General features: G+C 32.1%; 1 protein-coding gene across 1 annotated transcript; it reads right to left on the reverse strand.

The window, feature by feature from the left end:
* Positions 1-338: 338 nt before the first annotated feature.
* Positions 339-6,537, reverse strand: LOC132722619 (uncharacterized). Its single transcript, XM_060707144.1, has one exon. The coding sequence runs from the start codon at positions 6,517-6,519 to the stop codon at positions 3,538-3,540; it is 2,982 nt and encodes a 993-aa protein (XP_060563127.1). The 5' UTR covers positions 6,520-6,537; the 3' UTR covers positions 339-3,537.
* Between the last annotated feature and the right edge of the window lie 13,590 nt (positions 6,538-20,127).

Raw genomic sequence — 20,127 nt, forward strand, 5'->3', positions numbered from 1 at the left:
AAGACATAAAAAGATCAGAAGACGGATGAAAATCTGTTTTGTTTGTTATTATTTTTATTATTATTATTATTATTATTATTATTATTTTGTTGTATATTTAGAACCACGAAGACCTGTTATGACCGTTGATATATGGTATTTTGAAGCGGAGCATTCGCATAGCTATGTTTGTAGATTGATTCTAATGTTTCAAGACTGTAAACGAGATTCATTAACTTCAATTTTAGACGCAAAAAGGATGACGCCAACAATCACTCTCAACATTGTGAAGAGGTCTGATGACCTCTCCAATCATATAAGACTCGGCTGCTTTGCAGCCGAATAAAAATGAAGTGTACATACATATTCAATAATAAACTTTAAATCTTAGTTTAAACCTTTATTTCTTCAAACACATTTATGAGGATTTAATGTGTACTTCTTCAGTAAAATTATACAATATTATGTAATAATAATAATATAACCTGTTGTAGTTGGAAACCAACTTTACCACAAATAAATACAAATAGTGTAGTCATCTAACGTATTGTTACGCTCTGGTCGGCTGTAGTATTTCCTTGCTGATTCCTATTCTAGGTATCTGCACAAGTTATTTCCGGACAAAGTCGGGGAAATGTGGCTCGAATGTGGCTAATCTTAATTTCTAGCTTAAGGGATGTAGTTGCATTTACCTTTACATAAACTATAAAAAGAAGCACTAATATTAGTAAATTAAATTTTATTCCTTAAGGGTTTATCTAAATTACTATATGACTTATAAATCAAAACTACCAAAATACTAGCAAAACACATATGACAAAGTCCAAACAACAATTTTAGCACAGTAATAGTTAAAATTTTGATCTGTGCTAAAGTAGTTTAATGTAATTAAACTCAAAATGCAAATATATATATGTCAACCAGCCTAAGTTTAAACAATAAATTTCTTAATTCAAATGATAACTTTTACTTTTAAATGACTGATAAAAGATCTATTCATGAATACAAAAATGAAAAAAACATTAAATTGGCTTACAATGAAAAACATATGTTCACTATCAAAACCCAAACCGGAGGGCAAATCTTAGAAACTTGTTCTGGCGGAATTAACAGGGGTTTATATACTCCTCAGCTGCAAACTTAAATTTTCTGTGCTTATACAGACTGACGAAACTCTGAGCGCAACCTAGAAATTGTGCACAAAATGTACACACAGCTCAATAAAGTGTATATAGAACAACCTTGGGTAATTCAAGAAAAACTATATCTAAATCAGAAAAAAATGAATAAAGTTTCTCAAAACTTTACATTCATCAAAAGATTTAACCATAAATAACATGACTGTAACTTTGATATTATTGATCGAATAATTTATCTTTAAAATCGTCTGACTTTTCTAAATAGTTGTCATGGGTAACTTCCCAAATACAATTGAAAAACCTGGCTTCCTCCACAAAATGATGCGTTTTACAATCAGTTAAAATTTGTAATTACTAAGGATGAAACAATACTGAAAAGGGAATATTAAGTTCAGATTAAAGCAAAAGTATGTATAAAAATGATTTGTCTTATATGATGACGCCCTGCATTTGCTAAAATCTTGATTAAACTTGTGTTGACCTAGTTCTACGCATAGACTGTTTGCAATGAATAAATAAAGGATGTATCCATATATTTTCCTACATCAAATATATTTTCCTACATCAAATAGTAATAAACAAGGGACATCACTCTTGTCCACTTTACTAAAATATCGAAGGATATAATATTGAGGGTCTTAGAAACTTAGAAAATTTCTTACATAGATCAGCTAAGAAAGATTTGCAAAAGATGACTTACAAATACACTCAATTTTGGATCATTTTTCACAATTACAATTATTATTTTGGAAAAACAGAGTGAGCAAAAGATAATTTTTACACATAAGTAAATTGTCTAGTCCTACGTCATATGAATCATTAATTTCGAAAAACCTTATTAGAGTCCCTGTAATAAATACAAATGTAGTAGACATCTAACATACATTTCTCAACAACAAACTCCCCTCTTTGGAATGTTAAAGCCCTTTTCAAAATTTAATACTCATTCATTCAAATATATTTCATTCCATATTCAAATATCTTAAATTTCCATTTCGTCCACCCAAAAAAGCAAATAAAATATACTTTACAACCTTCAATTTTAAAATCGCTTTTTATACAAAAAAAACCGATTACATTCAAATTATGCTTATTACATGATTTTTTTTCATAAATTTTCTAACATCCACATCTATTTCAACTGTTGTACAATGTCACACACATGTATCAAAAATAAAACAGTAATTATCATATAGAAATCAGTCTATTTCACGTTTGAATGATATTTCTATGCTATTTTACTGTTTCCCAGTCATGTATTTCTTATTTTTTTTATAAAAATGAATACCTTTTCACATTGTTGGCAGATAATAAGTAAAGGGTTTATTATGCCCTTGCAATATGTACACTATATCTTTTTGACTGACGAAACTATTAACTTCTGATATTTAAACAATATAGCCGGTACCATTTGCGAAGCCATCTTTGCCATCAAAAATATCGCACAAGGTCTTGCATACGACGCCAACTTGAGAGAAATATTCATGACAAATGACACAGGGAATTGTCCATGTAAAATGGTCGTCTATAAATCAAATGAGCATCATCTGTTGGACAACCTGTCTGTATATTTTGAATGCATTATTATCCCTGTAGGCATCGGGTGTAATTCGCCACTAAGGCCAAAAGTATTATGCCAAAATATGGTACTTTCATAAAAAACAGACTTTGAAATTTATATTCACATTCTTTATAGTTTTATTCTCCCTCCATAGAAATCAATGATATTGTATATCTGACTTTGCTATACAAATTCTAATCAATGCCACTTGACCCGATGTATAACATTAAACAACTCCTTTTGCAATTTTTGTTCCCTAGTGAATATAATCACTTTACAATTTTACACATCAAACACGATCCAAAATTATGTTGTTACTTTATCAGTGCTAAGTACGACCCTCAAATCTTACAAAAAATACGTCATCAATCTGACAACAAAAACTATTTTCTTAAATTTCTCTAATACTTTTTTTAATCGATTGACAATAACAAGTCTGAACTTCATTGAATGTTGTCCTATATCTAGTCTTACTTTGTTTTAACTGGAGAAGGTAAGGCCTTTCGCTTCGTCATCTTCTTGATCCGAACATCTATCGGTTCCACTGTTCGACGAAAATATCATTCTTTATTTCATCAATAACAATGTTTAAACTTCACTCTGCAACCAAAATCGTGCCAAGGTGAAACAACATTCGTCGTATCTACGATATTTCAACATCGATGTACTTTTGAACGATAACAAAAATGGCAAAAGGTTCGGACTAAGGGACATCACTCATTTACATTTTTCTTAACAAGAAACAATTACAATTATTATGTCATCTAACACATATTGCAGCGAACATGTATATATATAGAAAATGTACATAACCGTACAAGGATCAAAGAGTTTCAATTCAACAGCGTACTAGCTTTTTTACACCGACGCAAGAGCCATTAACAAACTTTTGACACCCTCGGGTACAACTGCAAACAAAGTGTCCTCTGATACAGATTTAAGATCAATTGTAATTGTTTTCTGCGTTGCATAAAAAGATCCTGGTTGTGTTTCCGTAGAAACTTGTAGTGTCACTACTAAAATCAATGTTTTGTGTTGTCTATTTTCCACAATATTTTGCATTCTATCAATTATATGTTGCATTGTCTTATTGTCTGTTTCAAAGTCTTTTAAAATCACGAAAGCATTCGATCTGTTCATTATGTTTGTCATTCCAGTTACTTCTGGTGTACCTGGAGTAATCGCTGGACTATCTGTATTAAATGTTGTTTTCAGTCCAAAATTATCTAAAAGCATCATGAGTTTTCGACCATTTTCGTCGTCATCAAGGTTTGAAAGAATAAAAAGGTCGAATGATTCATTTTCCTCTGCATCTATGTTTGTTTCATTAGATGCTTCACTATTTTTGGGAATTTGTTGAGATTCTCTCACAAATCTAAACGCCTCTCGGATACGCATGTTTCCTTTTTGATAGTGTTTTCGTGTGAAAGCGTTCAAACCAGCCTCGATATAAGCTTTGATGTACAAATCCTTTTTAATAATTGGTTGCCCATCCCTTAGTTGCTTAGACATGCATAGAGCGATTACTGCCTCCTCATAGTTCCCCATGGAAAGTTGATGCTCGACAATTCCCTCTAGAAACTCCTTTTCTTCTTCTTCGTTATCGGCTAATGTTTGCAATTCTTTAAGTATTTTAATTGCATCAAAATGATCATTTAGCTTTTTGTAAAGATTCCGTAGTTCTTTAAGAGTATCTTTCGTTCTTTCTATCTCTAATTTATCGTAAAGGACATTCCTCAGTGTCGCAGCAGATTTCCAGCAATTATGGAGGGATGGAATCTTATTAATAAGGGCACATGAAATCTCAATTGATGATTTTAGGTAAAAGTCCCTGTCCTCCTCCATGTCTCTTCTTTTATTCATGTTGATATCATCAGAGATGAGAAACATATCATTTATACAAAAAGCTGACTGCTCGTAAATGTTCGCCAGCATAATTTTTGGAATTAATTGATCATTGACCTGTAACAAATTATCTAAAACCTTTAATGCATTTTCAGGTTGACTAATCTGCCTATAAAGTATGGCCTTATCGTATATTGCAACCGTATTTGACGACATCTCAAAAGCTTTATCAAGATACGCAATGACTTTATCAACAACAGGTTTATGTTCATTGTAATCAATACTGATTGGCTTTTTGGGGCATTTAATTCCTATTTTGCTTTTCTGCCTCGAAGGACCGCAGGGAGAATTAGTAACTCTGTTGCAAAATCTTTTGTAACTGCACCGATTATAGGGACGTCTGTCATACCTTTGACTTCTATCTCGAAAAGTTCTTGAGTTATAGTGTCCATAAACTGGAAATGTGATTGCGTTCCCTCTTTGAGGGTTTATATCAAGTTGTGAAAATGTCCCAGTCAAATAATCAACAGCGGCATCACTTGATTGCCGCGTGACATGCGTTTCTTTGTTATTTGGCTGAACTGGTGTTTCAAAGAATGGTATTCCAACATTTTGTCCTCTGTAAGCTTTAAACATTTGATTGTGGCTTTTGTATACAGTACTCCTATAATTATTATGTATTCTTGTTCTATACGATGATCTTGGTTTGTGGTTATTATTATCACTCATACGGGTATTTGTTTCATGAAATTGCATTTGTATTGTCGTCGGGTTGCCCGCTGCAATATTATTAAATTTGCTGGATGACATAGTGGTAAAAAGACCGATACTATCTCCTTTTGAATGCTCGAAGTGTGTTTCAGATACTTCAGTTGCGTCTTCATCCGTCTTGTCTGATTGCACTGATCCCTGTTGACAGTCCAGGGGAATTTCTTGTAATTTTCGTGCTAATGCTCCATCACCAAATTCAAGTAGCCTTTTGAACGACAAGGCGATGTGATGATAACCAAATGAGGTTGGTTTAATCTGAATAGCTTTAAGTAGAAGATCTATTGATTTTTCAAGTTCATTTATATATCGGAAGTACTTCCCGCTTCGTTCAAGAACAAATACGTCATCCTGATAATACTCAAGAGCTTTCATAAAATAATTTGTCGGAGGCATTAGAAGTGGTGAATTTGGAGGCATAAACTCTTCCATGCCTTTTGGAAACACGTACTTATTTCTGCTGACTTCATACGCAATCCAACCAATTTCAATAAATGATCTTGCTTTGTATCTTTTGATACAAGCGCTTTCAGAATCTTTTATCCCAACTATATTTGACAATATATCTAGCGTAAGACTGCAACTGTTTTTCTGTTTTTCAATATCTGCTAGGTCGTACATGTTATGCAAATTGGACAGTCTCTGTTGACAGAGGGCTTTTCCATACATCCATACGCAACAATAGTCTATTGGAACTGGAGTTGAATTATCTTCCGAATTAGGTCCATTTCCCACTGTTTTAATCGTATTGCAATCTTGAAGAACCTTTTCGAACTCTGACGATGCCTTCTGGTAATTCCGTATTCCTAGTCTTGAATAGGTAAATGCCACCTCAGCTCTAGCCATTAAACAAGCCAATTGGTTTTGTCTCTTTATTACTTTGAGACGGTCACATTGTTCTTTGCACTGCAATATGTTTTTACGGTCTCGTAAAGAAAACCAAGCTTTATTTGATAAAGCTATCATATTCTCTGGTTCTGTGTCTAAAACTTTTTTGTTGAACTGTGTCGCCTTTTCTCGATCTCCTAGATGGTAATGAAGAAAAGACATTAAATTTTCGACTCTTAACTTTTCCATGTCCGTGCTGAATTCTTTTTCAGAAGATTCCAGTTCAATCTCTAATTTGTGTCTTATCTTTTCCAATTCTTCACGTGAGAAAGCAGCTATCGTTTCTTGGACATTGAAACTTGAAGGGTACTGACTAAGTGTCTTTTTGATTTCCTCCATATCCTCGGCTAGGTTGATGATACAGTCCTTTTAATTAATAAAAAAATTGTAAGTTAATTTAATCAATTATCTTTGGAAGGATAATGTTGCTTGAATTTTTTTACTTTTTGATAAGAACATAATCAAAGGGATCCAAACATGTTTATGAAATAATGAAAAGTATGCGTACTTTGAGATAAAAACACTTAATTTGAGATAGAAGGTCATACAAATATAAAAGGAAGTGATTATTGACGTTATTTAATAACTCGGACACTTTAATACTTTGAATTTAAAAAAAACAATGTACATGTTATAAAGTTTATATAACAATGTGGGCAAATAAAATTATATATATGTTTTGTTTTGTTCTTTTCCTTTTCAGTGGAACGAAGAAACATCATCAAAGTTATTTTTTGAGTATACCATCAAATAATCAAAAAGTAAGAAATGAAATTCTAAACAAGGGCTTTTCATTTAGAATCCCATAAAAAAATGATACTACCTTATAATTTTTGAAAGATACCATAAATATATAGGTTTTCGTTTGTAAATATGCTAATGTATACGATATTTACTCAATATGTCTTCAGATACAACGCTGACTCCCTTATACAATATCTCCCGACGTAAATCACAAAATACAAAAATGTAGTTGACAATCTTTATTATTAGGTTTTAATTTTACAGCTTATCCTTTCATTTAAGATATAAATAAATACATTTTAAAGAGTTTTTTTCTCTCTGGTAGAAAATCAACATGACAAGTTATCGGAAAGATTCCAATTTTCGTGTAACAAGTCCTACCCCGTGACTTTTTTCAACTGAGAAATTACATATATATAACGGAAAATAATGGAATATTCAATATTGAGTTTACCTGTTTTTATGTATATTCTATTTAACAATTTGTCCAACCGTTTTCCATTCTAGTCAGGTATGCAGAACACTGTCATAGCAACATTAATGAAAAACATTTTGCGTTTTGTAAAACAACATCCATTATACATTTATTTTTGTAACTATTGCATGAGTAAGTGATATATTACTAGACAAAATCCTTTCCCGTCATGTTTCTTTCAAAGATATAATCAAGACATAGTCACAAACTTGTGCGATTTGTCCGCTTATAATACTTAAATTGTTACTATTTTCTGAAAATCAATTAGACTTGTTTCATGTATGATTGTTAAATATCGTTGCGCTATTTGAAATTTTGTACGAACCTTTACCTTTCAACAGCTTCAATGTTTGTTTACTACGGTGTCCCGTTAAGGCTATCGCGACACACACATAACTCGAAACAATGAAAATACGAAAATACCATGGTATTAAATGTAAAATAACGAAACAAAGATGGTGAAAAGTCGAAGGTACGATGATGAAAAGTCGAAGTATGATGGTGAAAACTCGATATAATTTCTTGTCTAATACCATCGTACGTTCCCATCGAGGTTTCGTTGTTTCGTTATTTTGACTTTTCACCACCGTACTTTCGACTTTTCATCATTATATTTTCGACTTTTCACAATCATGGTTTCGTTTTTGTTTTTTGTGGTTTCTTTTCCAATTTTCATCAATGAACTTTCGATTGTCACCATCGAATCTTTCACGATCATAGTATCGCCTTCCTGTCTGGCAAGCGCACAGTGATCATAACAAAGTATGAGGATTTAAGAAAATATTTTTTTCAAAGGATACAATTACAAACCAAAATTTTTGTATATTGCTTTGGGCCATGATGTTAGCATAAAGTAAGTACAATGTGCTTTTTTAAAGATTAACTGTTTCGTACTACCGGTGACACCTTTGTAGATTGTCATTCAGTGCGCATGCTTAACAGGGAGGTGAAAAAACAATGGTAAAAACTCAAAAGTGGAAAGTCGAAACCACGATAATTTATAGTCTAAAGTAAGATGGTGAAAAATCTAATAATGAAACAAAGCCACCATGGTGAAAACACGAAATTATATCGACCTTTCATTATCGTGCTTTTGTTATCTCGACGTTTCTCCCCATCGCTCTTTCTTGTTTTCGTTGTTTCGAGTTATGTGTGTGTCGCGATGGCCCTAACGGGACACCGAAGTTTACAAATAAACAATGCTTAAATCTTGCGTAAAATGCTGATAAAGGATCAATGTAGTTATATACAAAACCTATATCACAGTGCACTGATAAATTTAATTGATATGGTTAATGTACATGTAATATATATGCACGTTGGCTTACACAAATTAGTTTGCTTTTAAATAAGATAAATGTTATAAATGATTTTTCAACAAACTCTGTATTCGAATTATAATTGTTGTCTTCTTTTTAAGTCACTGTGACTAATGTTAAAACACCGTTATTGTGATACATAAAATACTATAAATGATAAAAAAACGTATAATGATTGGAACTTGTATACAGGTCTGAGGCTATCTATATTTACAGCGCCACATATGTTTTTATTGATTGCAGCACCGCGCACTTGGCCTTCGAAAGGCACCTGCATATGTACCCCTAAAAAAGTTTAAATATTTACAACAGCGAATTAGGATATTTTTCTTTGTTATTTTTACTTACCGTCATGTAACAGACCAGAACCTGAGTTTAGTACGACGTCTAAAAGAAACGTATAATAGACATCGGTTTTTGGACGTCAGATTTACGTCGTATTTTGGTCGTCGACGACGTCGTGACCAAAATCAAACGACAATCCGACGTTATATTAACGTCATTTGTTTACTGGGATTTGTACGTTGGCTTACACAAATTAATTTGCTAATAAACAGGATATTTTTTATAAATGATTTTTATAAGACTCTTATGAATATTAAGAGAGCATATACATCATTGTTTCATTTTTACGCGAGTATTTCAGTTACTTCAAACCACTTGCCCCTCACAACCGTATGTTTCAATCCCGCCAGGAACTTTGGATTTCTTTCGTGTAAGGAAGCTGTCCTACGATTTGAAGTTCGATTGGACTTTATTGCTCTCACCCGGAAGATTAATTTTCGACACAAAATTAACGCGATTAACCTAAATATTAAGTGTATGCAGAGTACTTCAATCCAAAAGCAGCCGCGAATTGTATTTTCATTATCAGCGCTTTAGTCCCAAGACAATATGCTTTTTTCTCGTCCAAATATTCTTTTCTTTCATGACAGATAATCGCAATTTAATCCCCTACTTTAATTACAAATTACATAGATTTATTTAATACCATTTTATCAAATTGATCTATACACACTATTATAAATGATTTTATAATCATACTGTATGTAAAGAGTAACGATATGGAGCACATTTGACCCTTTGTGTGTGTGCATGCTTGCGTGGACTTTGATCTATTAGCAGTATCATTACTTGACAAGTTGAGGACTATAATTGTTTTAGACTAAGTAATAGATCATATTATAACCAAACAGTTTTTTCGCAGCTGAAAAAAAACACTGTTTTAGTCTAATTATTAGCGAAAATGGCAGAGAGATTAACTCTGAAGATGAAGATTTTGGTTTCCACATTTTTCTTTACAGACACTACCTGTGAGTTTGTCAAGTGTCCAAAAGGGCCGATGGACTCCCAATAAGCAATAAACTATATACAAGTCGGTTAAGGGGTTATAAAAAAATTTTCTATTAGCGTCCGACGAAAAAGTAAAAAGGGGATGATAATGATGATATATACAAGAATAAAATCTGTTTTGAATCTCTTTCTTCCTTTTCGTTAAACAAGTATGTCTGATGTGATTTGGCGACAAGCTTTATATTCGAATTATAAATTTTGATAATATCAAACAAAAAAGAAATAAAAAGATCAAAAGATCGATGAAAATCTGTTTTTCTTTGTTTGTTGTTGTTGCTGTTTTTGTCGTTTCTTTTTTATTTTTATTTTATTATTATTATTATTATTATTATTATTATTATTATTATTATTATTATTATTATTATTTTGTTGAATATTTAGAACCACTGAGAACTGTCGCAGTATGACCGTTCATATATGGTACAATTCAAAGCTCGGATTGATAAATGAAATAACTGTGTTAGTTAATTTTGGGAAGCAAGTTCGCCGAAGAGCAAATAGAGCAATATATCTTGTAATCTTCTACTATTTTTGTCTCTGTCTATGATATACATGAGTCTTCTTTAATTATGTTGGAGAAAATTTAAACAAAACAAAAAACATAAAAAAAAATTATTAATCTCTTAATCACATAGCTTTGAAATACGTTTCAATGACCGACTAAGAAGTGAATTTGTGTAAACTTACAGGTAAATATCATAGTATATTCTAAAATTACAGGTAAATATCAGAGTATATTTACTGTATAACACATTTTATTATAGCAATGATGGTATCTCAAATTCGGACTGCATTAAGTGGGTTATGATTTGAAAAATTTCCAAAACTAGTTTTGAGAGATATTTTGGCAACTGAAATATTTAAGCGATTCGAACTTTTAAAAAACACAATAAAAATGAACTATTGATACAAACATATCTATTGTGCCTATAAATCTCAAAATAAGATGGGATAGCTTCCCTTAAATTGGACTTAATAAATTTAAGCTGAGTATAGTTAGAGTCAGAGTACATATAATCGTTCTATTAATTCTACAAGCAAACCACTTTAGATTATCCTAGTTTGATGTATGTCTACCTGTTTTGGATCGAGATCCCAGCCTTAAAAATCAAAATGGCGGCCAAAATTCAAAATGGCCGCCAAGATGGCCGCCAAAATCCAGTATTTTGAGATACCCTTCTGACAATTTACAATATTTGCAAAATAATGCAATATCTAGCATTATATCTTATTCTTTTGTGTTTTAAACAAACAAAAAAATCTTTGAAGAGTTGCACATAATATTTGGCATAAGATATTGAGGTAAATATGGCCGCCAGTATAGGATTTTTATGGTTTTGCATTTAATGACTCATACTTCACGCTTTTTTTAAACATTTCGGACTTCACCTTATATCTCTAAATACAATCAAGTTTTAAAAGTACAATTTTAATAACTATTCACAATTAAAGAAATAAATTAAATGTAATATGCAATTAATCCGTGATTTTACAGTATTTTTCACTGTATTTGTAAGTGCTATATTTACATAGTCTGACCTACTTAATAAATTTTAAGTATTGTTTGAAAGTATAAATTTCTTTCTTTGTTCACTTGACAATATTTTACTTTTTAATACATTTTCCTAAAAATTAGCATGAATTTGGAGGCATGCAGCTCCTAAGCTTACTTAAGTTAAGCTGGATAATGACACTTTATTAATTTATGATCGTGTGTTTGGGTTAAATGGCACATTGACACACAACTGGCCATACCGTGCCGAACACTACATGAATAGTAATTTATTTGTTCATATAAGATTATTAAACCTAAAAAAAAACATAAAAAAGGGTTAAAAAGGGAGTTAATAACTTTTATAATACAGGTTTATATCTCTTAAGTAGTCGATCAATGTTAAGGAAGGAAATGGGTCCAAAAGTTGTGAAGGTGAATTTAATCGGTATTATCTATGATGAACCTGTGCAAGATCATAGCATTCAGCATAATGGCCTGTTAAAAGATGAGAATGTATGGAACGCCATAGCTGCCTCATATTATTACATTTCTTTTTATCTTGCCGAAAATGTGTCTTATGGAATGGCACTAACGTGTCACATTGAAGGTTCCATGATAACCGCCATATGAACACATCTGCGGATGTTTCAAAATTCTAAATTTTACCAGTTCATGTTAAATGTTGAATTCTGCTTAAGCCGGTGCTAGGGGGCGTGGACGATAGTTTACACTTGACAGTACCGTCCATGAACAGGCTCAATCAAATCGAGCCTGCAACATTTTTAATTGTGCCGTGTTGGGCTTTCTTTAGGGATTCTTATTTCTCTCTATTTTATTATGTCAAATATAAGCGTTGTAATGCCATTGTAATTTGTCGACTTGTCTAAACATTGCCTTATTATACCTAACAGTAGTCTTATCTCTTTAAAATGTGATGTTGACTTGTGTTAAAATTGTTTAATTATTTAAAACAGTAGTGTTATCATGTCAAAAATGTCGTTTTGGCTTGTCTGAAATGTGTCATATTATGTCAACTAGTCGCGCTATTTGGTCAAATTGTGGAGCTGTTTTCTCAAAAGACTGTCTGATCATTTGAAACAGTAGTGTTCTCTTGTCGAAATTTGGTGTTGACTTGTAAAAGCACAGTTTTATTTGATCAAACTGCAAATGTTATTTTTTAAAATACGGTGTTTAAATGCCTAAACATTGTCTTATTGTGTCAAACAACTGTGTTAATTTGCCAACTTCACTACTGAATTGTCTTTTTATATCAAATATTCGAATTATCTTGCCGAAATGGAATGTTGGCTGGGCTAAACCATGCCTTGTTATGATAAACTGTACGCTATTTTGTCAAAAAGCAGTTTTCACTGGTTAAAACTCAGTCTTATAAAGTCAATAAATTGCGGTATCTTGTCGAAATGTGGTAATGACTTGTATAAACTCTTTCTTATAATGTAAAACAAAAGTGTTATATTGTCGAAATTTGATGTTTTCTTGTAAAACACAGAAACAGTCTTATTATGTCTAATAATTGTGTAAATTTCTTCAAATTTAGTTCTGTATTGAGAAAGTGCTGTTTGATTTTGCTAAACTGTCCCGTTATCTTTTTTGCTCTATTTTTTATCGCACCGCGCGGGTTCTGGTCACGTGATACTAAATTTTGACAACATCGCATCTGGCCTGGATAACACGATTATCTGACATAATGAGACGGCATTTAGACATGTTAACGTCATAAACTGGCAAGTCAACGCCACTGTATTACATAATGATATTGTGTTTCAACAAGTAAACACCACATTTGAAAAGGAAAAATGATACTTCGCCATAAAAGAACGATGTTTAGTAAAATTAACACCGAACCTTGACAAAATAAAATGACACTTTGACAAAAAGATAGTAATTTTAGACAAGTCATCAACACGTTTCGACAAGATGATATGACTATTTTACATAATAAGACGAAGATAGACAAGTTGAATCTGCATTTGGACATAATAACATGACAGTTTGACAAATTAAAATAGCGTTTTAACAGTTCATAACCGTAATGTGTATAGATACCACAATATTTCACAAATAAGACGGTGTTTAGGCTGTTGGACATAATAAAATATCGTTTACACAAACAAACACAATTTATTGGCAAGTCAACATAAGTATTTCACAAAATAAGTATATTTTTAGACAGGATAACAACAGTTTTAGACAAGACAGCATGATGCTTTCGCACAATAAGACAGAATAACACCACCTCATACAAAGCAACAAAACAGTTTGACAAAACAGGACAGCACTCAGGTCAATATAACGGTTGAACAAGATATCACTACTAGCCGATATAATAAGACATGAGTTTGACAAGTTGGCACCAAGTTCCGACAAAATAACTCTTCTGTTTCACATAATAAGAAATAAGACGATTTATAGACAAATTACCACCACAGTTGGACAAGACAGCATGCTATTTTGACATAAAAGACATTCTTTAAGCAAGATAACACCGAATTTGAACACAATGACATGGCAGTCTGACAAAATATAACATAATACAACAGTGTCATAACATACCAGGATTACATTTGGACAAGATGCCACCTACTTCCGACAAGATAATACTACTGTTTCACATGCTAAGACAATTTCAAGACAACTCAACACCACATTTAAACAAGTCTTTGTTCAGACATAATGGAATTTTAATTCGTAAAGATGGTGTGCATGCTAGACATATTAAGACTTCCATTCGGCATGTTAACACCGGATTTGCACATGATAACATGACGTTTTGAAATAATAAGACAGTGTAGTGTTTAGACAAGTCAGCACTACGTTTTGACAAGATAAAATGAATATTTGACCTAATAAGACTTCGTTAAGACAGGTTCCCATAAAATGTTGGCAAGCCAACACTTCTATTATACATAATAAGTCACATATAAGGGAAATATAAAACGAAATGTAACAACATGAGGCAGCTATGGCGTTCCATAAGAATGTGTAACTCTATTGTGTCATGTTGAACATCTCAGAAGACCAACCTGATCATGATGGTTTATAAGAGATAGAGATGGTGACACTTTCAGTCAGGGGTTTATATCATTTGTTCCAATTTGATTACCATTCAGATGATATAAGTTTATTTAATGAAGGTTAAAAATCACAAGTTTTAACAGTAATGGTTGAGTTTTTAAGTTTCTTTAGACAAACTTTTCATTTCCTTGTACTCCTTCGTGGCCTGGGATCCAACATAATTTTACTGCCTTGGTTTTTAATATTTTTAATATATCAGGAAATCATAACAAGAGCTTCTTTACCATAATATTATCAAGTTTTATATTTTTGATTGATATAAAATAGCACAGAGAGTGAATCTGAAAAAATTACAAAATATTATGCTGTAAAATGATTAACAAGGCTAAATCAAAAGCTTTTGTTTCAGCAGTAAATATAGATACATTACCAGGTAGTCTCATTCACGATGTAAATTGATTTTTATAGACAACTACACCTTCGTTGCACCAATCTTTGGAATCGTCTGTGTAAATATGAATAAAATCTAGATGTTCTTTGAAGTTTGAAAAATGTTCTTAAATAACATCAGGAGAAATGGATGACTTTTTTAAATTTGAAAGACTAATTTGAACTTCTGGAGAATTTAAGTTCACAGAGAAACATCACACCATTTTGAAGAATATACTTTGGGTCTACTTAAAGTTTTTCTAAACTATCTTTTAAACAAAGGGGCTACCTTCATTTAGTTTGTTAAAATATTGTAGCTGTAATTTGCATATTGAACAGAAAGCTTTTCATCAGAAGTTGAAGTTTTACTTTAAATGCGATTATCGGCAAAATTAGAAAGAAAATATTAAATTAATACCTATATTTTTTAAAAATACGCATGCTTATATAAGTTTTTACTGAAATCATTAATGCCAGATGTTTTTTCTGTATTAAGAAAACATATTATAAGGGTTATTTGTAGTTTTAAGGAAACATATAAAGCTGGAAATTTATGACTTTAACTTCAATGCAGAACAAGGGAACTATTACCATTAGTAGTTTTTAAAAGCAAGTGCAATTGACAATTTGACAGATCCTAAGTTAGGAAGAAAAAACACATATTGATGGAAATTGTAAGAAATTTTAAATATGTAAGAAGGCGCAATAATGGCAGTAATCTTCAAAGTTATTTTATAGTGTTTCACGATTGAACCATGGCTGTAATCTTTTGCTTTACCTTGACCCGTCGTGGGTCAGGTTAGGAACACACCAAATTTTTTCTTTATATGGAGAAAAATTTTGTTCCCTAGACTGCTTAGTCTATTCATTTCGATGACATTTATAGAATATTGGATAGAAAATTAAAATCTAAAATATGAAAATTTTGCCTGTGTCTCCCTTTAAAGCTTCTATCGACAAGAAAGGTTGAAATAAAGATTGGTAGTCAACTATTAAATCTTGCATCCTTTATATCTTTAAGAATACCAGGTTTCCATGCTGTATCATAAGGTTTTACTTGATCAAATCAAATTGAAGCCGAGTGTTGTTTATTTATTAAAGATAAAAAATCAGGATGAATATGATGGTTATTTGTACTATGTTATTCAGGGAAACATGACTGAAAGCTGGAAATTATTACTTTAACTTCTTAATGCCAAACAAGGGGATTATTTACCATTCTATCAAATGTTTTGTATAAGTAGCTTGTAAGTGAAAATGGGCGGTAATTTGAAGGGTCAGTGCTATCCTTTTCAGGTTTAGGAATTGAGATAACCACATCTCCTTTCGAACTTTTAGGAAATTCACCAGATAACGAAATGTTGTTAAATATGTTAAGAAGGGCACAAAATGGCAGTAATTCAAGAGATTGATGTAGAAGGTGTTTCAGAAATCATAGTAAATGACATCTGGACCTGTATCTTTTTCTTTCTTGATCGAATCAACTAAATCTTTGAAAGAAAAGAGAGAATTTCGAATTTTGTCATATGCTGTAGTAAAATGTATTTGTTCTCCTATAACTTTAGAAACTTAATGCTGTGGAAACTCATTTGAAATAATTATTTGAAGAACATTTTTTTTTGCAAATGTTTTATTAATTACCTTTTGTGTTTTTGCATCTTGACAATAATTAGATTTCAATTGACTAAGAATTGGGATTTTTTTTTAATATAGTACTGCTTATCTATCTAACTGCATCCCATAATTTCTTTATATTTGCATTTATATCTGAAACATACGACTTCCATGACTTGCGCTTAGATGATGAATTGATCTACTAGCTTTGGCTCTAAATATTTTATGATGTTTTAGGCTTTTGGATGTTGGACAATGCTCGAATTTTTAAAGATAAACTTTCTATTGACTTACGGCTTTCTAACGTTTATCATTGAACAATGGTTTCTTTATTTTGCAATACATTGTACGTACTTATTTTGGTGGCTGGAATACTCTTGTGAGCAATCTGTTATAATGCTGAAGAAAATGTAACAGCTATTTTATCAGAATTAAAATCAAAATTGGTCTGATTTCTTTTTAAAAATCTGACTACAGTAAGAAATCAATAAAATCTCCAATTGAATTCGATCAACTTTAGAAAAAGTTGTCACATGTACCAACGTTAAGGGATATATGTTTTTTTAACCTTTTACCTCATATAGACGTGTTTTGACGGCTTTTCGCCTCCTCCCCCTTTTTGAGGACACAAACAGTGAAAAAATGCCCTATTAATGGCCCCAAATACTGTTTTTCGTATGAGAAATGTTTTGGTTTTTTTTTTTAAAAATCACTTTTTCAGCGCCGCCCCTCAAAAAGGTACATCAAGAGGTTGCCAGAAGGGGGATGTGCCCCCTTTTATTTAGGGGAATGAAGGGGGAAGACCCCCTCATCACCAAGAAAATTGTGGACATGTGACAGGCTTGAAATGACCTCAGGTCAATTTTAAGATAACGTGTAACAAACGCTGAAAAGCCTTTTACTCTTTCTCAATCCATTGAGAAGTTGCAGGACTTGGAAATCAGTTTTGATGGAAAATAACAATGCAAAATTGTGATTTTTCACAATTTTGAGACGTCCCCCCCCCCGTTGCCATGGTAACAGGAAATTTAAGATTGAGTTACAGAGGCTATGGTCCAGTCAACATTTGTGCAGTTTCATCAGTATTGAAGCATTTTTCATAGATTCATAGTTGAGGAGGCCTTTAAATGAAAACGGCCTTTTTTCACAATATGCTCATGCGATAAAAGGTCAAATATATAAAAATGAGAAATTGTAATTATATTTTATAAATAAATCTGCAATTGAGCCAAACATCAGTAGGATTTTAAATTATTATCTTCACTATTGTGATTCTGTTGGGATTGCGCAGAGGCAGCGTGTGTGATTTCCATTATTTACATTAGGATCTGTTTACCCCAGCCACTTTTCGCGTCGCCTTAGTAAGACAAAGAAAAGCCATAGGTTGTAGCAAACTTTTGTAAAATGACAAAATATACAATAGACTTGTTTACTAATGTTTGTTTGATATACTTGATCGCTCATTTGAAGTTATTTTATCCTTCTTTTTCATGAAAAATCAGTTAATTTACAATATTCATATTTAACAAAAAATGATTAGGATATCTTAATTTGGTAGTTTCAACATAAATATACGAGTATTTTGATAATTAATAAAATTTAGCCACCATCTTGGCGACCATTTTGAATTTTGGGAACCACATTGATTTTGAGCTTGGGGTCTCGATGAAATTTGATGGGCAAGATATCAAACTTTAAACATACAAAGTGGTTTGCTTGTAGAATTATCTGAACGATTCTTGTATTTTTCCCTCGGATGGACTCTAACTAGTAGTGAAAAAAATAATATAAATCGTGGAAAAGATCTTATATATTCAGCATAGAAGCACGTTTGTTTTAATAACAAAAATAATAATATAACAAGGGACATCACCCATGCCGACTTAACTTAACTATTAATGTGTGGTGTATTTCAACAAAAAATAGAATGAGAGTTACCCAATTAGCTTTCAGTTATAGTGGTTTAAATAATTTTATGGTAGAATAAAAGTTTAATCGTCAATAACAACACTATAGTGGCTGCTTTTCGCTTTTTCGCTCCGCGGGGTGCCAAGCGAAAACACTAAAATAAGACATAATGACGAACATCTTTCAGTATATATATATAATCTGTAAGGTTTATTTATATGCCAAAGTGCCTCAGATAGATCCAGTGATCAATTCATTAAACTTATAGAGAGGTTTCAGAGAAGTTACGTCTTCAAAAATATTGTTTTCAACCGAATGTCAAAACCCCTTGAATGAACTTATTCTAGAATTTAGGATTATAATTACAAACACATTTAAAATCTAAAGGAACAACTTGTATCTCAAAATGTTTAAAGACAAGTGTAAATGAAAGTGGAACACTGAGATATTAGGCTATGCTAAGTAAATGTAACTATACAGAGTAATCAACATTAAACTATAGATATTAATAACAAGTGAGGTTTACGCACGCGTAAAATGACTGCGTAGGAATGGTCAGCTGTGCACTGCACACCTTTAGAAGAGCTGAATAAAATGCTACCTTGACGAATGTCTGTTTAGATCGGCGCAGTTATTGAATTTATAGGGCAAGCGTTACGACACGAAAATTCCATTTCTTCAAAACGAACTTGTTTCCTTGTTTGTAAAAGTCAACAGTTAAATATTTTCAAAAATTCAGAGCAATGCAGCAGCTCTATCATTGACAGCTCTTTCACTTTAGGTTGAGACAACGTATTTCCGCATGATTTAATTTTAGTCTGATACCACGATATTAATCGCGGTAAACTTCAGACACTTGCACAGTCCATTATTAACATACTTAGATAAGAAGACATTGTCTATCCGTTTGTAGGAAATTTAAATAAAAATATTTTGCAACAAAGGCAGAAATTTAAAATTGGTCATGAAGTGTACAGCTGATGCATGTGAATGTTAATATATACCTGTGTTTTTACTGATGACTTGCAAAATAAATCGTATCATTTCACAGTAAATCATGCGTCTCATTTAAAACAAGTTTGATTCTTTAAAAAGAAGCATGCGAGAGGTCTTTTTACAGCTATTGAAGATGGGTTTGTCAAATGGCGGGAAAGTAAGAGAATTGCGCATCTGCGAATAATAGCAACATATCGGTCTGCGAATAAACTCAAATTAGGAATAATCAGCGAGTTGTTCCAAGGTTAAAATTATGCATCATAGTTAAATTCTATCAACAGTCTAAAAGCAAATTAAACACTTCGGCTACAAGAACTTAACTCAACAACAACACCACTTCAACTCCAATTAACTAAACGAACCCGACAAATAGAAAATTCCAAGCTTATAAACCGTTTGTTTGAGCATGCAGCTAACATGGTGTGCAATAGTAGACTGGCGGGAGACCGGCTTGCGGAAATCAGTATGCACGACTCCTTGCGCGATTTGAATTTTGCGCCACCAATTTCAAGTGCTGACACGCCTTAACAATGTTCAAAATGGCGCACAAGTGGCTCAGGTATACAGATTGTTATGCA

Source organism: Ruditapes philippinarum, unplaced genomic scaffold (genome assembly GCF_026571515.1).
Source record: "Ruditapes philippinarum isolate M1 unplaced genomic scaffold, ASM2657151v2 ctg5172_1_1_1_1, whole genome shotgun sequence".
Lineage (NCBI taxonomy): Eukaryota > Metazoa > Mollusca > Bivalvia > Venerida > Veneridae > Ruditapes > Ruditapes philippinarum.

What these genes read in the sequence shown, in the direction of transcription:
- LOC132722619 (XM_060707144.1), bottom strand. Translation starts at nt 6,519, where the DNA reads ATGGAGGAAATCAAAAAGACACTTAGTCAGTACCCTTCAAGTTTCAAT.